Source organism: Lactuca saligna, chromosome 1, assembly GCF_052625555.1.
Source record: "Lactuca saligna cultivar CGN05327 chromosome 1, ASM5262555v1, whole genome shotgun sequence".
Classification (NCBI taxonomy): domain Eukaryota; kingdom Viridiplantae; phylum Streptophyta; class Magnoliopsida; order Asterales; family Asteraceae; genus Lactuca; species Lactuca saligna.
Window position 1 is genome coordinate 85,556,037 of NC_136417.1, and position 20,828 is coordinate 85,576,864.

Here is a 20,828-nt window from a genome sequence, read left to right on the forward strand (position 1 = left end):
TTAATTCATTTTTTTCATTAAATTTCATCAAATCAAACAAACACTTAAAAATTAAGATTAAAAATTAAGTTTATTCATCACACGCATCAACCATAGTTATCAATCTAAAAACTCCACATAAGTGTATGTAGTTTATCACAAGTTCCATTAGAAGACCGAAAATTAAAGCATGTGTATTTATAATTACATTTCTTCTTGTCCCCAAATTTACAATAAAAGTATATGTTGTACATTGACAAGACATAATATATCGACGACTGATGTTTAATTAGTTGTACAAAACACAACATTGACAAGACATAATATATCGACGACTGATGTTTAATTAGTTGTACAAAAACTGGAAAGTTGGATTTTTGGAAAGTTCCGCACTCGGCTTAACATTTGCGTAATCTTTTACTTGTAAGGAAGTAGTTAGGTCATCAATAGAGAAAGTCATGCTGCATTTTAAAAGTCGAATCTGATTAGCAACACAGTTTCATTTTCGGTGGATAAATTGGATATTGTCAATATGTAAATGCATAAGTATAAGAGTTCCTATGAACTTGCATTCAAAATAAGGTTGATGCTAACTCCAGTAAACTAAAAATATCTATACATTTAGCTGACGTATTGGTGGGTAAGGGTTTCATTAAGTAACATATGATGAAAAGAAGAATATATCATGCTAACTAGTTATATCATCAATAACATAAAGAATCCTATGAGTTATGTATAACTTTAATTATCTATGTTAAGAGAACATGATGCATTATACCTGGACCTATCTTCTATTAAAAAGGAATTGTTGCTAAAGTTACTAGATTCTTCTGTCATCAGTATCCTCATGATTGAGATGACCTAGTCCAGATAACATAATGACAAGTTATTAAGTTAATATTTACAACATTATGTAATAAATTTCAGTTCCTTAAAGATGAAATTTCACATGTAACACTTACATCATGTGAAACACGTGGAGTATTTCCATTCTCATCCCAATAAAGAGTACACATTCTATGCAGTTGTTGGAGACTTAGAATCTATAAAATAAATAGAGATTCATCTTATAGAATCAGTGTATAAGAGAGCACACATGCATCTTGATATCAATAGTGTACCCTAATGTATGGCAATTCAACTAAGGGACATTAGAAAACAAGTCATAGACTTTTTAAATAAACCAGGCTCTTTCAAATTCATCTGTGTGTGTATGTGTGTATGTGTAGCATATATATATATATATATATATATATATATATATACACACACACACACACACACATACACACACACACACACACACACACATATATATATATATATATATATATATATATTGCCAGGTTTTTTTGAAAACCAAAAGATTTGTAAGAACTTGCGAACTAATAATCACCACATCATTTTTCAAAATAAAAAACGTGAATCTTCTCCAAATGGCACGTATAAGCCATATCCAGTCTAAAAAAAGATTTGATGTTTTGTTTTTTGGTTATTTCAGAAATGTAGGTTTATGCATAACCAACAGTAATATGGAATGCTGATGAGCACAATCAGCAGTCCATATGACAGCTGACTATGTTTATCAGCGGTCCATATAATTGTTGATTATAAATACATGTAAATTTTCAAAATGAATAATAAAAATTGTCAAATATTTGTTTGAGCCTAGATATGTCTTAAACACACAATTTGGAGAAGGTTGGTGTCTTTTATTTTGAGAAATAATGAGCTGATTATGAGTTCGCAAGTTTATATGCTTTTTTTAGTTTTCATAATAACTCAGTCATATATATATATATATATATATATATATATATATATATATATATATATATATATATATATATATATATATATATATATATATAATGGTGAAACTCTTTCTTTCCTCACGATTGAAATTATCTCAAATTTAGTCCAAAAAGACAAATGTTTTAAACATAGTGAGGTGCAATACAGATGACTTTAACATTGTTTTGCAAGAATAACATTTTACAACAAGCTATGAAAATGCTATGTTTCACCCAATTTGGTTTATGATTGGTCCAACCCAAACACTATATCTTGCATCATTATGGTGTTTGTGGATAATAAAACACAAAATATTGTGTTATAAAATCTACTCACACCAAATTTACTATTGAAGTTCTATTTATCTATTCATTACTTCAACTTTGATAATTATGTTCCAGAATAATGAAATCTTATGTATTGACATGGATTGGATATAGTATATGATGTCTAGAAAGTGTTTTTATAATTATGTTGTTATATCTATTTATTATTCATGTTATCTTTACCATTACAACAAAGGGTGTTCCATGAAATTTCCAACAAGAACCTTTAATTTATCTGAATTTACTTGCAAATATGTCAATACCCAACATATGCAAATACTTACACATCAATATTTAGTATTCATAAATGAAATTGGTTTTAATACACACCAGATTAGTCTAGTATACAAGTTTTGATCTTATATCATGTTTGAGAATGAATGACTTACCGGGCATAGATCATTGGTGATTTCTTGATACGATATGTGGTCTTTTTGAGTCAATGTCTAAGGGTCATAAAGATATTAAATAAGTTAACATATAGAATAATGAGCCATTAATTTAATATTAGGCAAAAGAAAAAAAAACATATGTTTGTTCAGAAGAGAAGCAAAGCAAAATAGAACCTCAAAAAATGCAACTTAGTTTGAGATACATACCAAGAACCCAATAGCCTCTCTAACAGGCTTTAGTTCATCCCAAGATGATCCTGTATACTATAAATATAGAAAAACACTTTTTAGATCATATATTCGCCATGAAAGAATTACCTAATCATATCACCAAAGAATTAATATTAAATAATTAAAAGTTAACCCAATTTAAAGGATGTTTATTTTCGGATATAGATATAGTTTTACAAGTGATTTCTTGTGATAAAAGTGCATAATGTAGATGCCATATCACACCAAACTAAATAATAGTCTAAAAATGACATGTGCAATACATTTCCATAAGTTCAATGTTACCGGAAGAGTGTTGTAGTTAGAGTCAAATGATCTATCAACAATTTCTATATGCTTCCTAAGAAAGATTTTAACTTATGTGCAAAGTCATTAGAGTCTTTGCATCTCTAAATTAGATTTCTTTGTACTTTCGAATGAAAATGTCTTGTGGAGACATAGTCCAAAGAAAACATAATGTACGATCTATACCAAAATTATGTAAAAGCTTATAGTAGGTCCATCTGGTTGGCATTCTCAACAACTTCACGATATGTTACTATGATTAAGACAAACGATAAGCAGAGTAACCCATTTATTTCTACTTCTCCAAATTTCTTAGTAACTACGACACCTCCAACATGTTGAAATTTATGTTTTTGTTACTAATGAGAATATCCGGAATAAATTGATGCATGGTTTGATGAATAAAGGTTTCCTTATGCACCAAGATAAAAGAGAGAAGCAAAAAACATGAACAGATTAACTTCTTGATCCTAACTTCAACACGTGCAAAGTATAAAGAGAAACAAAACTTACTGTGAATTTTATTGAATAATAAAAACTGAAATTGAAACATCTATTTATACTAAAAAAAGAATCCTACTCTAATACCAAAACAAGGTAAAACAACCTTTTAGAATCAAAGTTATCCTAATATAATAAAACTATCCTTACAAATTGATTAATCTAATATGGTTTTGTTAGATGCAGTTGATGGTGAAGTACTATATTACTTACCTACTCTACCCAATAGTATTTTGGGTTAGCATATTAATAAGTTATTATTCTACTTTTGTATTGGAGGTTTCTTTATCCTTTTAGCTAGGGTAACCCTCATTAGTTTTTTAAGTTGTGAAGCCCAATCTCCCCTTTCACCCTTGTCGACTTTTCACCGCCCAAGCACGGGGTGCCACTTGTAGCAAAGTCTGAAGAGTCGGCATGTATTGAAGTGAAGCTGATATTAGTAGAGCTAATTCTTTGAGGTTCCCCTTCCACACACATCATTCTTTAGCATTTAAGGGAAAATTCAAATGTTGGTTGTGACTTCACATAGTTTTTTTGGAGACTAAGTTTAGCATTCACAAGGATTGGTATGTTTATGTGTCACAAGAAAATAAACCTCATCTCAATAGAAATTACGTCAAATATTTGTCATAAATAGATCGATCTATAAAATTGTAACGCTAAGGGAGGAATAAATTGAAGATCATCAATAAAATGTCTCTCTAGGTTGACAATGGATGTAGTTTGATTAATATGATCAAGTGAACCACAAAAATCCGTGTCTTCTTATTTAATTTTTGCATTCTTATTATTATGTTTATGTTTGTAGAGTTGAGCTTAGTCCTAAGATAATCTTCCTTTATTTATAGTTTTATTTTCCTTTCTTTGTAATTCACTATCCTTTTATAATAAAACTATAACTCTTTTGTTATCAATTATAATTGTATAAGATCAACTCTTCTCGTTCGATGTTTTTTAATGGCAGGTTAGTGGTTAAAAATTACTATCAACAAATTAGTAGCTAGAAATTTCCTACACCAAGATTAGAACCCTGAGACCTCCAATCTAAGAGGAAAAACCTCTACCAAGTGGGCTTGTCCAACATTGACGTTCCATGCTTTTTGATCTGATGAATATGGAAGACATTTAGCTATGAATGTGGAAAACATTTAGTTGGCACAAGTTTTGTGGATAAAAAAGATTTATGTTTGATTCATATGCATTCTTATCAAGTATGGTTTTCATTTATGTTGGTATTTCATTATTACTACTGTTGTTCATATATGTTGCTAGTACTACAGTGTTTTTTTGGCTTTGATTGTTGACAATGGGGTTTGAATATATATGAAAGATCTAGTATGCTCAAGAGTCATAGTAAAATGATATTGCTAAATAACATATGATCCTAAGGGTCACAATAACAACAACTTGATAGGAATGATTATTTATTAGAAATTAATTTTAATAAATATTCATAAACTCTTATAATAATTAGGAAAATATTTATTTCAAGGAAATAATTATTTTACAATACAAGTAAAAAAATTATTTTATATGGTATGAATATAATATGTCATCTATATCTTTTTGGACCTAGTAAGCCTTTTGTATTTTAGCAAAAGACAAAGTTTATATCCTATAAACTTTGAGTTTATAAAATATAAACTCTTTACTTGTCTTTTCCTTCTTAGAAACATGAAATGAAGAGAATCTTTTTCCTTCACTCCTCTCTCCTTCTCTCTTTAAGTGATAATCTTTTATTTGGTTTAAAAGCTTTAGAGTTGTAGCAAGCATTAGATCAAGTTGGAGGGTTCATCCACACTCCATCAACATCCAAGCCTCCCCTAGATGACTCAATGTGCTTCAAAGGTTGTTACCACTTCTTCCTTCAATGGTTGTGTTTTAAATATTTCATTTACTTGCAAGATGATCCTTGGTAGGTGATAAAATGTTTATGTTATTTAGAACTCATGTCCTCCCCTTTCCATTATTTGTAGTTTTTTGAAACTAGATTTTAAATAAAACCAAACAATTGGTATCCATGCCACCATGTAAGCTTGGTTAATATTTTTTGATTTATGGAAATCTTAGATTTTGGAGAATATGCATAACTTGTTTTTGTATAAAGAGAAGTTCGTACATATTTTATTTGACAAATTTATAATTATTATTTTATGTGACAAAATTTACATGCATTTTTTGTCACTTAACGTTGTCTTAGAAACAAAAATGTTGTTTTATGTTTATATGCATTTTAATGTTCATAAACAAGCCTTGGACCAATTTTGTTGTTGTTTTGTGTTATTTGGTTGAAAATGGATTGTAATATTCTTTTATTCATAATGTATATAATAAAAGGAGCTAGTTTTTATTCTGGTTATTTTTATGTAACAGATTAGTTTCAGACTAGATTTATTTCATGAAAAATCTAACAAGATGAAGATGGAGGCCATTTCTTGAAGAACCATGGAGACCATTGCTTTATAAGCATTTTTATAAAAGTTTATATCTTTAATACAAAGTTTTATAAAATTGCAACAAAGTTGGTTGTAATTGCAACTCGGAGCTTGAATATCACATGAAGAAAAAATTGTAATATTTGGTCCCTTTCTCCCTTAGGAAAGACTTAACACTTTTGTGTTGGGTCACAAAAGTGTTATATAGTTTAAGGCTTGTTAATGTCAAATGCATGCTTGTGTTGTTTATTTTTCAAATAAATATTTTGTGGTTGATAATTTACTTTTTCGCAAACCCAAATTTTTTTTTTGGACAAAATAAACATCACATGGAGTTTGGATTTCAAAATATAAAATATGGACATTGGATGTATCATATTCTCGACATAAAATAAAAACCGGTTTTATAAAATTGTTAATTACGACAACTTTTGAAATATTGAATTATAAGTGTAAAAATCACGTTTTTATAACTTATTCAAACTCCAAAGTATTATTTAATAGAAGGGGTTTTATTAAACAATATTAAAAGGTTCAAAATTGCTCATACATGTACTTAATACTGGGTATTAATTTTAAAATTGAACCAAGCTAATATATAAAAACCGGGTTTTTATAAGAACCTTAAAAGTAATGTTTTGGAAAAATTGATACATGACATATTGGATGCATGCAATTGTTATAATATCACATGTTTTAAATAAAATAATAAAACATTCAAATCCCTTCTTCAAAATGCAAGCTATGCCATCCAACTGTAGAAACATTTGTACATCACTTATATAATGCTAATGGGGTAAAGGATACCTAATCATAAGTATTATCTTTTGATGGCCAAAGTATTTTTGCGATTTCAATAACGAAGTTATGGGCTAATTATAGAAGTTTCTCAAATTGGAAGACTTGATTGGAAACCTCTTGTGATAAAGGTCACCTAAGAAAGAGTGTTCCAAGGCATAGATGAGACCAAACATGTCAAATTAACAAATCGATTATTAAGGGTCTCATAAACCTTGGAATTACAAATGGTGCAATTAATACAAGTTACTTACCTTGTTAAAATTGGGTAAATTGGATAAATTATACGTAACCATTTATTTGATTTGTAACTTGGATCCTAGACTTTAAATAAATAATGTTTTTAGAAGCAAAATGGTATTATTATTTAATGAATTAAATATTAATTGAAAACATTGTTAAACTTTTGTAGATGGCTCCACCAATTACTGTAACACATCACTCAATGAACATTCGTTCAGTTCTTGACAAAGAAAAACTCAAGCACTTCAACTTTTTGGATTGGCACAGAAATTTAAGAATTGTTTTGAAAAGAAGAAAAGAAAGGCTATGCCATTGAAAACCAAACTCCTGATGAACCACTTGCTCTCCCAATGGCTGCACATGATGCATGGCTAATGTATGTAGATGATTCACTTGATATTTAATGTCTTATGCTTGCCTCTTTGGTTCCCGATCTTCAGCGGGATCTGAAACACTACACTGCCTTTGACATGATTGGAGATCTCAAGGAGATGTTCGGTAAACAAGCTAGAACCGAAAGGTTTGACACAATGAGAGAATTTCATGCCATAAAAATGGAGGCGAGTGGAAATGTGAGCACACATGTTCTCACGCTGAAAAGTTACATAGCTCAACCGGAGAGATTGGGCTCTCCATAACCACAAGACTTGGCTACAAATATCATTCTGAACTCTTTGCCAAAGTCTTACAATACTTTCATCATGAACTACAACATAAATAAGTGGGAAAACCTATCTCTGAGTTGCAAGGGATGCTAAAAACTGTAGAGAAGACTATCCCAAAGTAAAACTCCCCAAGTTCTCATGATTAGGGAAGGAAAGGTCAAGAAGAACAACATCAATAACTTCAAGGGAAAGCCACGAGCTGGCAATGACAAAGAGAAGAAAGCTCCTCAAAGCCCACCTCCTAAGAAGAAGGAAGACGTTGCCAAAGATGACACATGCTTTAAGTGTGGAGTTGTCAGGCATTGGAAAAGTAATTGTCCTAAGTACCATGCAGAGTTGAAAAACAAGAAGGCCAGGGAAGGCCCTTTAGGTATATCTATTTTCATGATTAAAATGGGATTATTTACTTTTTCATCAAACACTTGGGTATTAGATACTAGTTGTGGAACTCATATTTGTAATTCGTTATAGAAGTTCAGAAAGAGTAGGGAACTAAAAGAAGATGAGATGGTATCGCATATGGGCATTGGAGCACGAGTTGCAATCCACACAATAGGACATCTTAATTTATGTTTATCATCTGGTTTGCAATTGACATTAGATAATGTGTGTTTCATTACTTCTATTACTAGAAATATCATTTTAGTTTCACGTTTGAGAAAATCTGGTTATGATTTCAAATTTGTTGATGATAGCATTCACTCCTTTCTGAAAGGAATTTTCTATTTTGAGGCTAGACCAATAAATGGAATTATGAACTAAACCTAGATAACACCTCAAACAATAAGTCCATTTATCATGTTAACACCAAAAGGATTAAACCAGATTTAAAGAAAAACATATCTATGGAATTGTCGCCTTGGACATATAAACAAGAAATGCATATATCAATTCCCAAAGAGTGGACTTTTGGGTGAAAATGACACTGAGTTATTTGACATATGTGAATCTTGTTTATGTGGCAAAATGAGAAAATCCCCTTTCTTTGGAAAAAGTGAAAAGGAAAGTGTTTTCTTAGGAATTATACACACCGATGTATGTGGACCTTTTAAAACAATGTCTAGATATGGTAAGAGATATTATATCACCTTCACTGATGACTTCAATCATTTTGGTTATGTGTATTTGATGAAACATAAACATGAAGCATTTGAAAAGTTTAAATTGTTTCAAAGTGAAGTTAAAAATCAACTCGACAAAACAATTCAAGTCCTTCGTTCAGATAGAGGAGGCGAGTACTTGAGCTAAGAGTTCCAAGACCATCTAAGGAGTCGTTGGATTATCTCACAACTCACTCAGCCTAGAACACCATAAATTAATGGTGTTTCTGAGTGGAGAAATCGGACCTTACTTAATATGGTTCGATCTATAATGAGTCGAAGTACCCTTCCTTTACCTTTTTAGAGTTATGCTTTACTCACCGTAGCCCATATCTTGAATATAGTACCAACTAAGAAGGTAGAGAAAGCACCTTATGAGATGTGGTATGGAAGACCTCCATCCTCATCTTATATGAAAGTTTGGGGATGCGAAACTTATGTTAGACAAGAGACTTCCATAAAACTTGAGCCTAGGTCTACCGAATGCATCTTTGTAGGATATGCTAAAGATTGTTTAGGATATTACTTCTACATCTCTAGTGAGAATAAGATCTTTATTTCACGAAAGGTTGAATTCTTAGAAAGCAAGTTTCTAATGGATGAGGCAAGTGGGAGGCATATGGAACTTGAAGAATATCAAGAACCTCAACTCGATGCATCCTTAATTAGCATTAGTACGGAACAAGTGGTTGTTGAAGACAAAGAGATAACTATCCTTGGCAAAAGAACCCCGAGCACACAACAAGGCCAAACATATTAGCTGTATATTCAACTTCATCCGGTATGAAGTTGAAGAAGGTTAAATTAGTATTCGCAAAGTTCACGTTGACCAAAATTTGGCAGACCCTTTCACGAAGCCTCTTCTTCAACCAAAATTTTAGGGACATGCTTGAGGAATAGGATTTTGCTATTCTAGTGATTGGATTTGATCTATGTATTAGTATTGAATATCGGGACATTATATAACATCACCTATTGTAATGACTATGATATATATGATATATGATATTTTCATTAAACATTTATTGTGTTCTTTATTAATATGTTTAATCCTTAAGTGAAATTATTCACTCTAAAAACACCATAGTCAGTTGCTATAGTGCAAGTAATAATGAAATAAGACTAATATGAAATAGGATGGTTGACAAAGCATTGTAACAAGTTTCATACGTACTTACTAGAGAGTACGTATTGAAGTGACCTGTTTAAGATCACTTCATCGATCACTGTTAGGAATGGTACTTGATAAAAGGTAATATATGTATATCCTTAACACCTGATATATATATATATATATATATATATATATATATATATATATATATATATATATATATATATATATATATATATTGCTTGAGTGTGGGGAATGTTATGCTTTGATGTAGTGAAAAGCCGTTCTTTTGTTAGGCACTTATCAAAGCTATTATCAGGCGTGATGTAAACCATGCAAGATGCGTATGTAGTCAAAAAGGGATCTGCTCCTCTTATTCGTTGAGAGTTAGACATCTAAAGTCTAATGTAAAGTTGGAAACATGAGATGAAGAGAAAAGACCTCTGCATTGGTATAATGTAAAAGAATCAAATCTAGGGTGAAATGTTCATGACATAGGGGACAAAGTTGTCTAAAAGTACTTAATGATTAATGATTCTTGGACCATAATTCTAGTATAAATAAGAGGTGAGTGTTCTCATTATTCTTCACTCTACTTTCCTTGGCCAAGTGCTCTTTCTTCTTCTTCATCTTCTCTCTAAAGTCTTGAACTTTTAAGATTTTGTTGCTTGCATTCTCTCTTTAAGTCATAAGCTTGTTTTCGCTTAAAAGCTTAAGAGTTGTAGCTAGCATTACATCAAGTTGGCACATTGTTGGTGTCTCAAGGGATCATCCTCATTCTATCAACTTTGAAGCCTCCCTAGAGGACTGGAAGTGTTTCAAAGCTTGTTACCATTTTTTCTTTCTATTATTGTGTTTTAAATCTTTCCTTTACTTGCAAAATGATTATTGGTGGGTGATAAAATGTTTATGTTATTTTATAAAACCCAAGTCTTTCATTTACTATTATTTGTAGTTTTTTGAAACTAGATTTTAAATAAAACCCAACAGTATATATATATATATATATATATATATATATATATATATATATATATATCATTTTTTTAGTACCCAACTAGATGGTAAGAACTATGCGTAGTAGAGTTATGTAAGGAAGAATTTTATGTATTGGAAAAGTTTATAGTGATATGTTACTTGTGTAATTTGTAACCAACTAAAGTTGATAATTTGTTTTAGAGTAGATCTTGTAAATTTGTTTACTGTCAATGGGCTTAGATTGGATAAAATAAAGATGGAATGTCAATTTTGTTAATGATGACGTTTAAGGGGCCGAATGAATAAAGATTAAAGTTTGAGGACTGGAAATCATATTTTGCAAAGTTACAAGGATACGAGGGTCATTTCCAGTTTAGGTTAACCCGTTTCTAATTTCTAGGTATATATCGCGAAGTATTAGAGAGGGCTCATTATGTTGATATCTTCTTTATGTTTTTCTCTCATCTTCACTTGTGAAACCTTTGCCACATTCATACAAAGAAACACTAATTCTTTCTATGTTCAGCTTTCTTCCTAATTTGTTAATGTCACATTTCTTGTATTGAGTTAGATACATTAGCTATGTATATCGCTTAACAGTTATGTTTGAATGTAAGTTGTTCAGATAATTCTAACCGTGTGGTGAGTTTTGAGTTGTAAATATGTTACACATCATTTCTTTGATATCAAATAAGAGTTATGTATATGCCTTGTTTATCAACTTGCAAGTTAAATGGTTAATATAAGATTGAAATCAAATATTTTGTTGATGGAGGATGTGCTATGTTATGCAGTCCGATTCAACCTTTGAACCTAGGCGGATTGAGGGGGGGGGGGGGGGGGGTCGCCTATGGCACTGGCAACCTTTACTTTTCCGGCCGCCGTGAAATTTTTTTCGATATTTTTTAAAATTTATATTTTTTATACTGTTGTGCAACCCCCTAACTTTCCTGTGCACCGCATACTGTAAAATCTTGCATCCGCCCGTGAGCGGCTAGAGAGACTAAAGATGGGCCCTTTATTAAATTTGAGATAAAAAAATGAGCCATGGGCCAAATTTTTTCACAGTTTTGGGACATAGACTTATTGGTATATTTTAGGTCACTATGCTCCTACAAATGGATTTTCAGATTTCTTGAAACCTAAGCTATATTAAGACATGACTAACATAATTGTAATCGGACAGTAATAAATAAAATATCTTTCTCTCTCTCTCTCTCTCATATTCACTAGTGGACGTAGCGATCTCTCTGATCGTGTGAACCATGTTAAATATTATATTCTTTGTTTTTTGTTTTCATTATTACTCCGTGTGTGAAGTCGTTGAATTGTTTGCTGAGGTGTTTATTATCTTACCGGATATGTTAATTTCTTTGCAATGGGATCTACTATTTCTGGTAATGTCGCTTCTCACTAGGGGTGTAAACGAGCCGAGCCGAGCCCGAGCCTGACAAAGCACGAGCTCGGCTCGTTTAATTTAAGGAAGCTCGAGCTCGAGCTCGAGCTCGATTCGAACCTTAAAATGAAGCTCGAGCTCGGCTCATGAACAATTTAGTGGGCTCGCGAGCCTAATCGAGCCTAAACGAGCGTCTATGTGTGTGTGTGTGTATATATATATATATGTGTGTGTGTGTGTGTGTGTCTATATATATATATATATATATATATATATATATATATATATATATATATATATATATATATAGAGAGAGAGAGAGAGGCTTGTTTAAGCTCGTTTAGGCTCGCGAGCCCATTAATTGAAGCTCGGCTCGAGCTCATTTAATAAACGAGCCTTATATTTAGGCTCGAGCTCGGCTCAGGCTCGTTTAATTCGATCTCGAGTCGAGCTTTTAACGAGTCGATCCCGAGTAGCTCATGAGTAGCTCGGCTCACTTACACCCCTACTTCTCACATTAATGGTTTTTTGGGATGAAGTCTGACAAATAATTGATGTTGGACGAGCATTGGTTTCTTGATGGAAGGTGAGGTCGTTATAGTCACTTGGATTGCACTGTAAAAGTTCTTACTCAGTTATCTTGGCATAGGTAGTATTTGGCCATGCAAATTTGCCAAATCTTATGGGAGATTTACAGTTCTAATGGACTATTCAAATTTCATAAGTAAACGTGCTGGTGTTAATTTGACTCAATTATATCGTGTTCACAAGGTCTTATCGAGCATATGCATCTCCATTGTCTCCTTGTTACTTGTAGGGGGAAACACTAGTTTTGGCTTGATTTGTGGTTAGATGTTTATCATTTTTGCTCTATCTATCCTAGGTTGTATGTTAATTCATGTTCTAGATTAGTGGTGAAGAGCTTTCGGTAGTTTGCTAGTTTTTGCTAAAAGATGATATTACATATTTTATTCTTACTTTTTTTTTCTTATCTTTTTATAAAAGTAAAATTTCTAATGCTTAAATAATATTCACTCCTGATAGATGTTCCGTACGTTAATTATTCGGAGCACCTGAGCAACTACATTCATTTCTATGGAAAGATGTGGCATGTAAGCATATTCATACACAACATGGGAAGGTTAGAAAATAGGGTACCTCATCCTCTGCCTGACTACACCATATCTCTAACTCTATTAAACCGGATTTCATGTATTCCCCATTTTTGAAGGAACAACTCTCCCGGCGTAGAAGAAGACTGTAGAGTAAAGAGAAACACAAAAGAAAATATTTTATTTTACAGGAAACGAAGAAAATGACCCTGGCATAAAAAAAACCAAGCTTGAGTAGCAAAATACCTATTGAAGATTTTCAGATTGATATATGAAAAAGTTTGAGTAAATATCTTCTGAACAATTTTCTGAGGCACCTGAAATGCATCAAAAATTTGGCAAATTTTATCTTCTTTAGCAATTGCAGTCCACTTTAATGCAATAGCCAAAATTTTGGCACACTTTGTATAGTTTGAGTGACAAGTGGAATAATTATATCAATCTTTTATAAATTATTGATTTTATTTTTTTCACAACAAGAACTGCGTATCATTTATAGGTATCCGAACATGAATAGGACAGACATGAGGCCATAGATAATGCACATACAAAATTTTCTTTCAATGTGTTGAGAAGATTGTTGAGGCAATCAACAATGCCTTGCCAAGGATTGATGTGAGGGTGTTTACCAAAGGAGCATCTAGATATTCCCATTCCTTCTGATCCTGGTGGAGCCTGAATTTTAACAATTATATTAAAAACATTAATATGTGTTCCATGACTTCTATGGCTACACTAATACCTACGGTGATATCCTGTATAATAAATGAGTTTTTTTTTTTTTTTTTTTTTTTTTTACCACATGTTAATCTCTAATGATTTTTTACAGTTGTCATTTTGTAATATACTTTAAATAAATAAAATTCAAATGTAAATTTATGGTGTTTTTAATTTTTAAAATTAAAAAACGATATAATCTTATACTTATATATGTAAAGTATCAAATGTAATAAATATTATAATTAACTGCAATGAATATATTTCTTCATTCTTTATTTCAAAATTTTATTTAAAAAATACTTATTATTTATATTTTAATATTTTATTTTCTTTAGTCCATCCATATAACATACGGGTTTTACATCTAGTTATAAATTTTCAACTACCTGAATACATAAGGCAAGTAATGATCCCAACTGTTTCTTCAAGTTGCTATGAATAACGTCATACATTTTATTGAGACATGCTATTAGCCTCTTCTTGAAAAGCAAAGCAGGGTATTTGGCTTCAACTTCTTGTACTTCATCCTCAATCTCATCAGTTTCACCAGAAGAATCAGACGAACGAGATCCCTGAATATTTTAATTACAAAACTGGATCATGGAAGATGAATATCAATACTAAGATTTGAAATGTGTAGGCTGTTTAATAGTCTAATACCATAGAAAATCTTCCATATGGCCTACTTAGAAGTGGTCGCTTCCTTATACTTTGGTGGATTAAGAATAGCAACGTAGATGCATTTGATATCCAATACGCCATTTGATTGTTATTATCTCCATCCTTGAAGTAATCAGATAAATTTTTACATTTTTAACAGTAAGTAGATATGAATTAAGTGATCGTCGTATTTTGTTCATTGTTTTGAACTTCAAATCAATTACCTCAATTGCTGAAAGAATATTGTGAATAAGTTTATCAAATACTGGGGTTCTTTCATCTTCAAGAGTTTTCCAATGGAGAAGGCATTTGTATATGGTGTAAGCTGCAACAGGTTTGCCATAACTGAATCCGACTTCTACCACAACACACTCACAAAGAACAGCAACATTCTCCTCCATCTGAATTAAAACTCATCAAACCTTTCTCAATCAGTATAAACTGTAGCTATTCGTTAAACCTATTAATCACTTGTTAAATACATCAACAAAAACAAGGTAATCTTAGCAAGAAAATAATTTTTTTCCACTCAGCCTTCACCAAAACAAAAAAGTTTAATTTCTTGTTGACGCCAAAAGAATATTTTTGTTTTAAACCAAATAATACCCATCACGTAAAAGATTTGGGAAATTTATCATCTTCTTTGACCAAAGCTACGATAGCTTTCACCCTTAAAAATGATCGAGGATTGATTTACATCAAAAAACAAAAAGGCTTACTTGAATATCAAGTGCTTCCTCGATCCTCTCAACAACCTTGTCCATCGTAGGGCGTTCTTTTAACTTGAAACTAATGCACTGATATGCTATTTCATTGAACGTATCAAAAGAACGATTGTCAATTTGTTCTCGTATATGAGGATCAATTAACCTTTCTGGTTTCCCAGAGTATCTTCGAACTAAACTCATCAAAAACTCTGGCTCATCATCTCCAAATCTGCATTCACGATAAACCAACGTCCCACTGAGAATTTCAAACAGGACAACGCCAAACGAGTACACGTCTGATTCTTTTCCAAGGATGCCGCTTTCCATGTAGACAGGATCCAAGTAAAACTGGTTACCTTCAACGTTTGTAATGAGTTGTGTATGTTGCTGATTTCTATAACGCAATTTCGAGAAACCAAAATCACAAATTTTAGCGACCAAATTGCCATCTAACAATATGTTATCACTCTTCACGTCTCCATGTATTACTCTCTTGTGGTCCCCAAGACCCGAGTGAAGATGATTAAGCCCTCTTGCTGCACCAATGCAAATTTGTAGGCGTTGTGTCCATGTCATGCAGCGCATCTTATTTGTGTCGTGAATATAATGATCAAGGCTCCCATACTTAGCATACTCATATATTAAAATGTTCTCATTGCCTTCATCACAGTAACCAATTAGAGAGATTATATTTTTATGGTGGAATCCCGCAATTAACTCAAAGTCTTTGAGAAACTCATTCTTTCCTTGACAGTTTTGCAACCTGAGGCGTTTGATGGCTGCAGTGTGGTTATGCCAGGGTTCAGAGAGTTGGCCTTTGTAGACAACACTAAATCCACCACTCCCAATAAGTCTGTTTGGACTAAAGTCATCGGTGGCAAGGTGGATTTCATGGAGGGGAATTAGATAATTTTTCGGGTGTAACTCTGAAGAAGTTGTTCGATATTGGGGGCTCTGAACATGAATGAAATGGAATATGCTTAGATACAGGAATCGGGAGCAAATTGAATAGGAAAGTTTGTAACATAAAATATATAGCGCATGTGTGTAATTTAGGTATCACTAAGTTCTTGATAATGACGAAATGATAGTTATCCAAAAGTTTATGCTTCTCATGGGATTAGACTAGCAAGTTAATTCAAATAAGGAATGTAGAGAAACATTTTATATGATATCGTTGGATTTGTCACAAATGTTTGGTCGTATTATAGAGTGTGCGAATTTGAAGATAATTAATTATAGAGGTTGTAAACGCATTTACTCATTAGTTCTGATGTTGGGCCTATTCATCTTTAGCCTTATAGCTAGTTCTAGTGTTCTACGCCTTTTTGCGACATCTAAAATGGAGGATGTGAGTTTGAACGTCATGGTTCTGATGTTAATTGTTAAGATTAATTACTCAAAAGTGAGTATATTGATGCTTCTGTTAAATTTTCTGAAAAGGATCCAGTATCAAATACGAAAGGAGACAAATCGTTTAATATAGAGCTTGCGAATTTGAAGGAAATTAATGATTTATTGGTGAAATAGAAAACGATATGCAGGTGTGGGAAATTCCAAGGTGGAGAATTTTTTTATGCAAAAAATTGAGTTGCTTTATATAGGTATAGGTATCTATATATTTTACGTAGAAACGTGAAGAATGTGTGACATAATGTTAATTTGTACGCATTGTGCATGTTCTATTTAAAGATTTAAAGAGCTAATTCTTTATTTCAAGATCTTACAAAAAGTTTGAGAAGATAAGCTTTCAAACGCATAATTAAATCCAACATTATGTTTAAAAAAGAAGCTCGATAATTAAAAAATAATAATCAATAATTATACTGCTAGGGCCGTCCAATATATAATATTGAGCAACGTACGTATCAAATAATATGGTCCATCGTAGGTTTTGTTTTTATATGAAAATATATACTCTTTTATAATAATTAAATGTAAACAAAACATCCAAAAATTCTGTTAAAATGAAAAGACTTACTTGAATATTCAATGCTTCCTGTATCCTGTCGATTATCCTTTTCATCGTGGGACGTTTTGTTACGTCAAGGTTAATGCACTCATGTGCTATTTCGTTAAACATATGAAAAGACGCCATATCAATATGCCCTTTTATAATAGGATCAATTAACTTGTTAAGCCCATCATCTTCTTGCTCATCATAGTAACATCTAACTAGGTCCAGTAGATATTGTTCCTTAGCATTTCCAAAACGCTTTCGATTATAACATAGCATCCCACTCGACATTTCAAATAGCACAACTCCAAATGAGTACACGTCAGACTCTTTCGAGAGCCTACCTCTTTGAGCATAAACTGGATCGATGTAATAGTTTGTACCTGCAGCTGGTGTAACGAGTTTCGTTTCTTTTTGATTTACTGGACCATATCTTGATAAACCAAAATCAGAAATTTTTGCTTCCAAATTGTCATCTAATAGTATATTCCCACTCTTGACGTCTCTATGAATTACTCTTCTATCATCGTCAATGGCGGAATGAAGGTAGTCGAGTCCTTTTGCTGCTCCTAAGCAAATCTTTAGCCGTTGTCCCCATGATAAGTGGCGCCTTTTAGACGTTATTTGGATGTGTCTATCGAGACTTCCATTGGCAGCGTATTCATAAACTATAATCATTTCTCCTGCCTCTTCACAGTAACCGATGAAAGAGATTATGTTGGGATGATTGAAAGTGGGAACCATTTCAAGTTCTTTGTAGAACTCGTCGCTTCCTTGATGACCATCTTTATTAAGGCGTTTGATGGCTACACTGAGCTCCTCTGACCATATCGTGAGTTGTCCTATGTAAACAATACCATAACCACCATCTCCTATCTGATATTTTGAATCGAAATTGTTTGTGGCCTGACGAATATCTTCCAGTGGAATTTGATACGTTTGTAGGTTTGCTGCTGATGAAGACATGTTTTTTTTTTTTTTTTTTTTTTTTTTTTTTTTTTTTTTTTTTTTTTTTTTTGATATTAGTAGTTATGTATGGTTATGGAAGATGTAGCTTTGTGGTTTGTTTATATAAACAGATCTGAACGTCTTCTTCACCTGCCAATCTACGTGAGAGAGAGAGAGAGAGAGAGAGAGAGAGAGAGAGAGAGAGAGAGAGAGAGAGAGAGAGAGGTTTGTTTATATAATCGCGTATGTGAAAAAAAGAAGAAAAAAGGAGGAAATTTGAAGGCACGATGCTGTTTTTTATTTGGAGTAGGAACCCTGCTATTTTTTAATGCCCAATAATTACGAACTGATGTGATACTAATTTTTTAATATATGACATCTCATTAATTTTAAATTGATGTGATATAAATTTTTTTAATAAATGACATCTCATTTAGGCGACATATATTGTATTCTAATTAGTAGAAGTGTCCATGCTACACATAGGTTAGAAGTTTTGTTTCTTTTATGTTGTACTTAATTTAATTATTGATGAATATACAGGAATCAGCGCATGCTATTATATCATATTGCAAGTTGACACAGTATATAATAAAAAAGAATTGTCACATGAATAACATTCTAACAAATGATGCAATTGATGTGACCGTCTACCGGAAAGTTTTTATTTATGTTTTTTTATTTATTGCATACAATGAGCATACAACATAAGAAATGGAAAACATTATCGTCTTCAACTTTTTGAAAAGTTAATGTAACATTAAGGTACGTCCTATCTTACCAAAGAAACAGGCCCACAACGTCAACATATGTATGTCATGTAATCAGTATAACTAAAACACTCATATACCTTGGATCTACATTTGTTCATGATATCAATGAATTCGTTTCTGCCTCTACAAGTGAGTCGAAGTGAGTCAAAGGGCCTTTTCCGCGCTAAAATTTAGAATGCTGTCATAAGTTTTCTCTGAAGATAACATAAACATAAGATTCTTTTTTTTTAAAAGAAATAAAGTGGAAGGCTTCCAATCATTAACTAAAAATGACTCCTAATATTAGTCATTCAAACTGTTAACAAAACATCACCAACAAATGTGATTGTAGTTTTCTTTCTACAGAAACTACATAAAACATATATACCATCACTTGCAATTATGGGTTAACTAAAGGTTCCCGAAGGAAGTTCTATTCCCAATGGATCAATTATTTTAGACAATCAAGATTATAAATTTAATTGAAATGATTGAAAATACAAAAAGTATGGCTATAATTGTGATACTAAAGAATACATGTGACTTGGGCTCTTTGTGGTCCAAACTTGCAACACCATAGCGGCTTCAGATTGAAAAAAAAAAAAAAAAATCTAATAAAATGGCAGCAAATATACAAGAATTTGTAGAATTTGAGTAATAACGAAGCAAGGGTATCGTGAGATTTTATATTTACCATCTCTATTAGTTGTCCCACTTCTTCCTACATTAAAAAAAAAAGTTGTAATGAAATAGATTGTAGTGCTTACAAAAAATTAGAAAGAAACACAGTACATGGATATGATTTTGGGAGTGAGTCATCAATTAATATATCAAATGCATATCTTTTCAACATTTTCAAACGAAGCTACATCTGTGGATTTGACGAAGTACATATCGAGTTATCCAAGCCATCCTTTTATATATGCCAAATGAAACATTAGGGAGGCTTCTAAATCATATACCCGAATTTTGTTGAGAGAGATGGCTATATGTTTAATAGCAGTTGGGCAGGTTTAAGCCCACCTACTATGGATATGCGTAAAGTATGGATTTAAAAAACCTAAATAGAATTATAAGAGACACAAACCTTTAGTTTCAACTGCAACTCTAACAACTTTGACTTTTGATTTAGTCGATTAGTATTCATCCTAACATAACGATTAATTTTAAAATTTATTAAATTAATAAGCACATATTTCAGCCTTAATTTGAATAAGCTGTTTTGTTTCCCGGCAAACTTAGTGAAATGCACTTGTTGATCATCACTCATCAAGGGCATTGTTTTCATTAGTTTGAACATGGACACATTATGATTAAAAGACAAAAAGACCCTTACACCTTTATCTTCGCAAGATTACAACCTTAATGATGTTAACATAATAAATTTTGATAGTGTAATTATTGATACTTAACTTTATATCCAACATGAAAATCAATGACAATACATCGAACATCAATAATCGTTATATCACCTTCATCCCTTTGTAAGAAATGGCTGCCAACTTTCTTCACCAGAGAAGCTTCATGAGGTTGCACTTGCAAATTTTGATGAATTCAAGCTTCATTACAAGTGAAATGGAGAGAAAAACATAGAAACAAAATCTAATTTTATACGGAAGTTACCAATTCACTTGTTTTGTTTTGCTTATTTATTCTACATATACATGACAAACATTTGATAGAGCATGTACTCCTGCATCCTAAACATGTAAAAATAAAGGATGAACAGATAACA

At 32.0% G+C, this 20,828-nt stretch overlaps 1 protein-coding gene and 1 long non-coding RNA gene across 2 annotated transcripts; both read right to left on the reverse strand.

Annotated features, from left to right (window-relative positions):
- Nucleotides 1–189: 189 nt before the first annotated feature.
- LOC145040836 (uncharacterized) lies at nucleotides 190–18,427 on the reverse strand. The gene is made up of 13 exons (XM_078988727.1): nucleotides 17,418–18,427; nucleotides 15,449–16,390; nucleotides 14,954–15,130; nucleotides 14,730–14,852; nucleotides 14,456–14,641; nucleotides 13,899–14,024; nucleotides 13,596–13,666; nucleotides 13,396–13,495; nucleotides 2,699–2,755; nucleotides 2,489–2,545; nucleotides 942–1,022; nucleotides 758–840; nucleotides 190–440 (listed from the first exon to the last, which is right to left on the reverse strand). The coding sequence occupies exons 1-13, from the start codon at nucleotides 18,357–18,359 to the stop codon at nucleotides 326–328; spliced, it is 3,060 nt and encodes a 1,019-aa protein (XP_078844853.1). The 5' UTR covers nucleotides 18,360–18,427; the 3' UTR covers nucleotides 190–325.
- A 1,003-nt stretch (nucleotides 18,428–19,430) lies between these two features.
- LOC144999904 (uncharacterized) lies at nucleotides 19,431–19,996 on the reverse strand. The gene is made up of 3 exons (XR_013661040.1): nucleotides 19,886–19,996; nucleotides 19,788–19,814; nucleotides 19,431–19,676 (listed from the first exon to the last, which is right to left on the reverse strand). It is a non-coding gene; the product is annotated as an uncharacterized LOC144999904 (long non-coding RNA).
- Nucleotides 19,997–20,828: the final 832 nt, after the last annotated feature.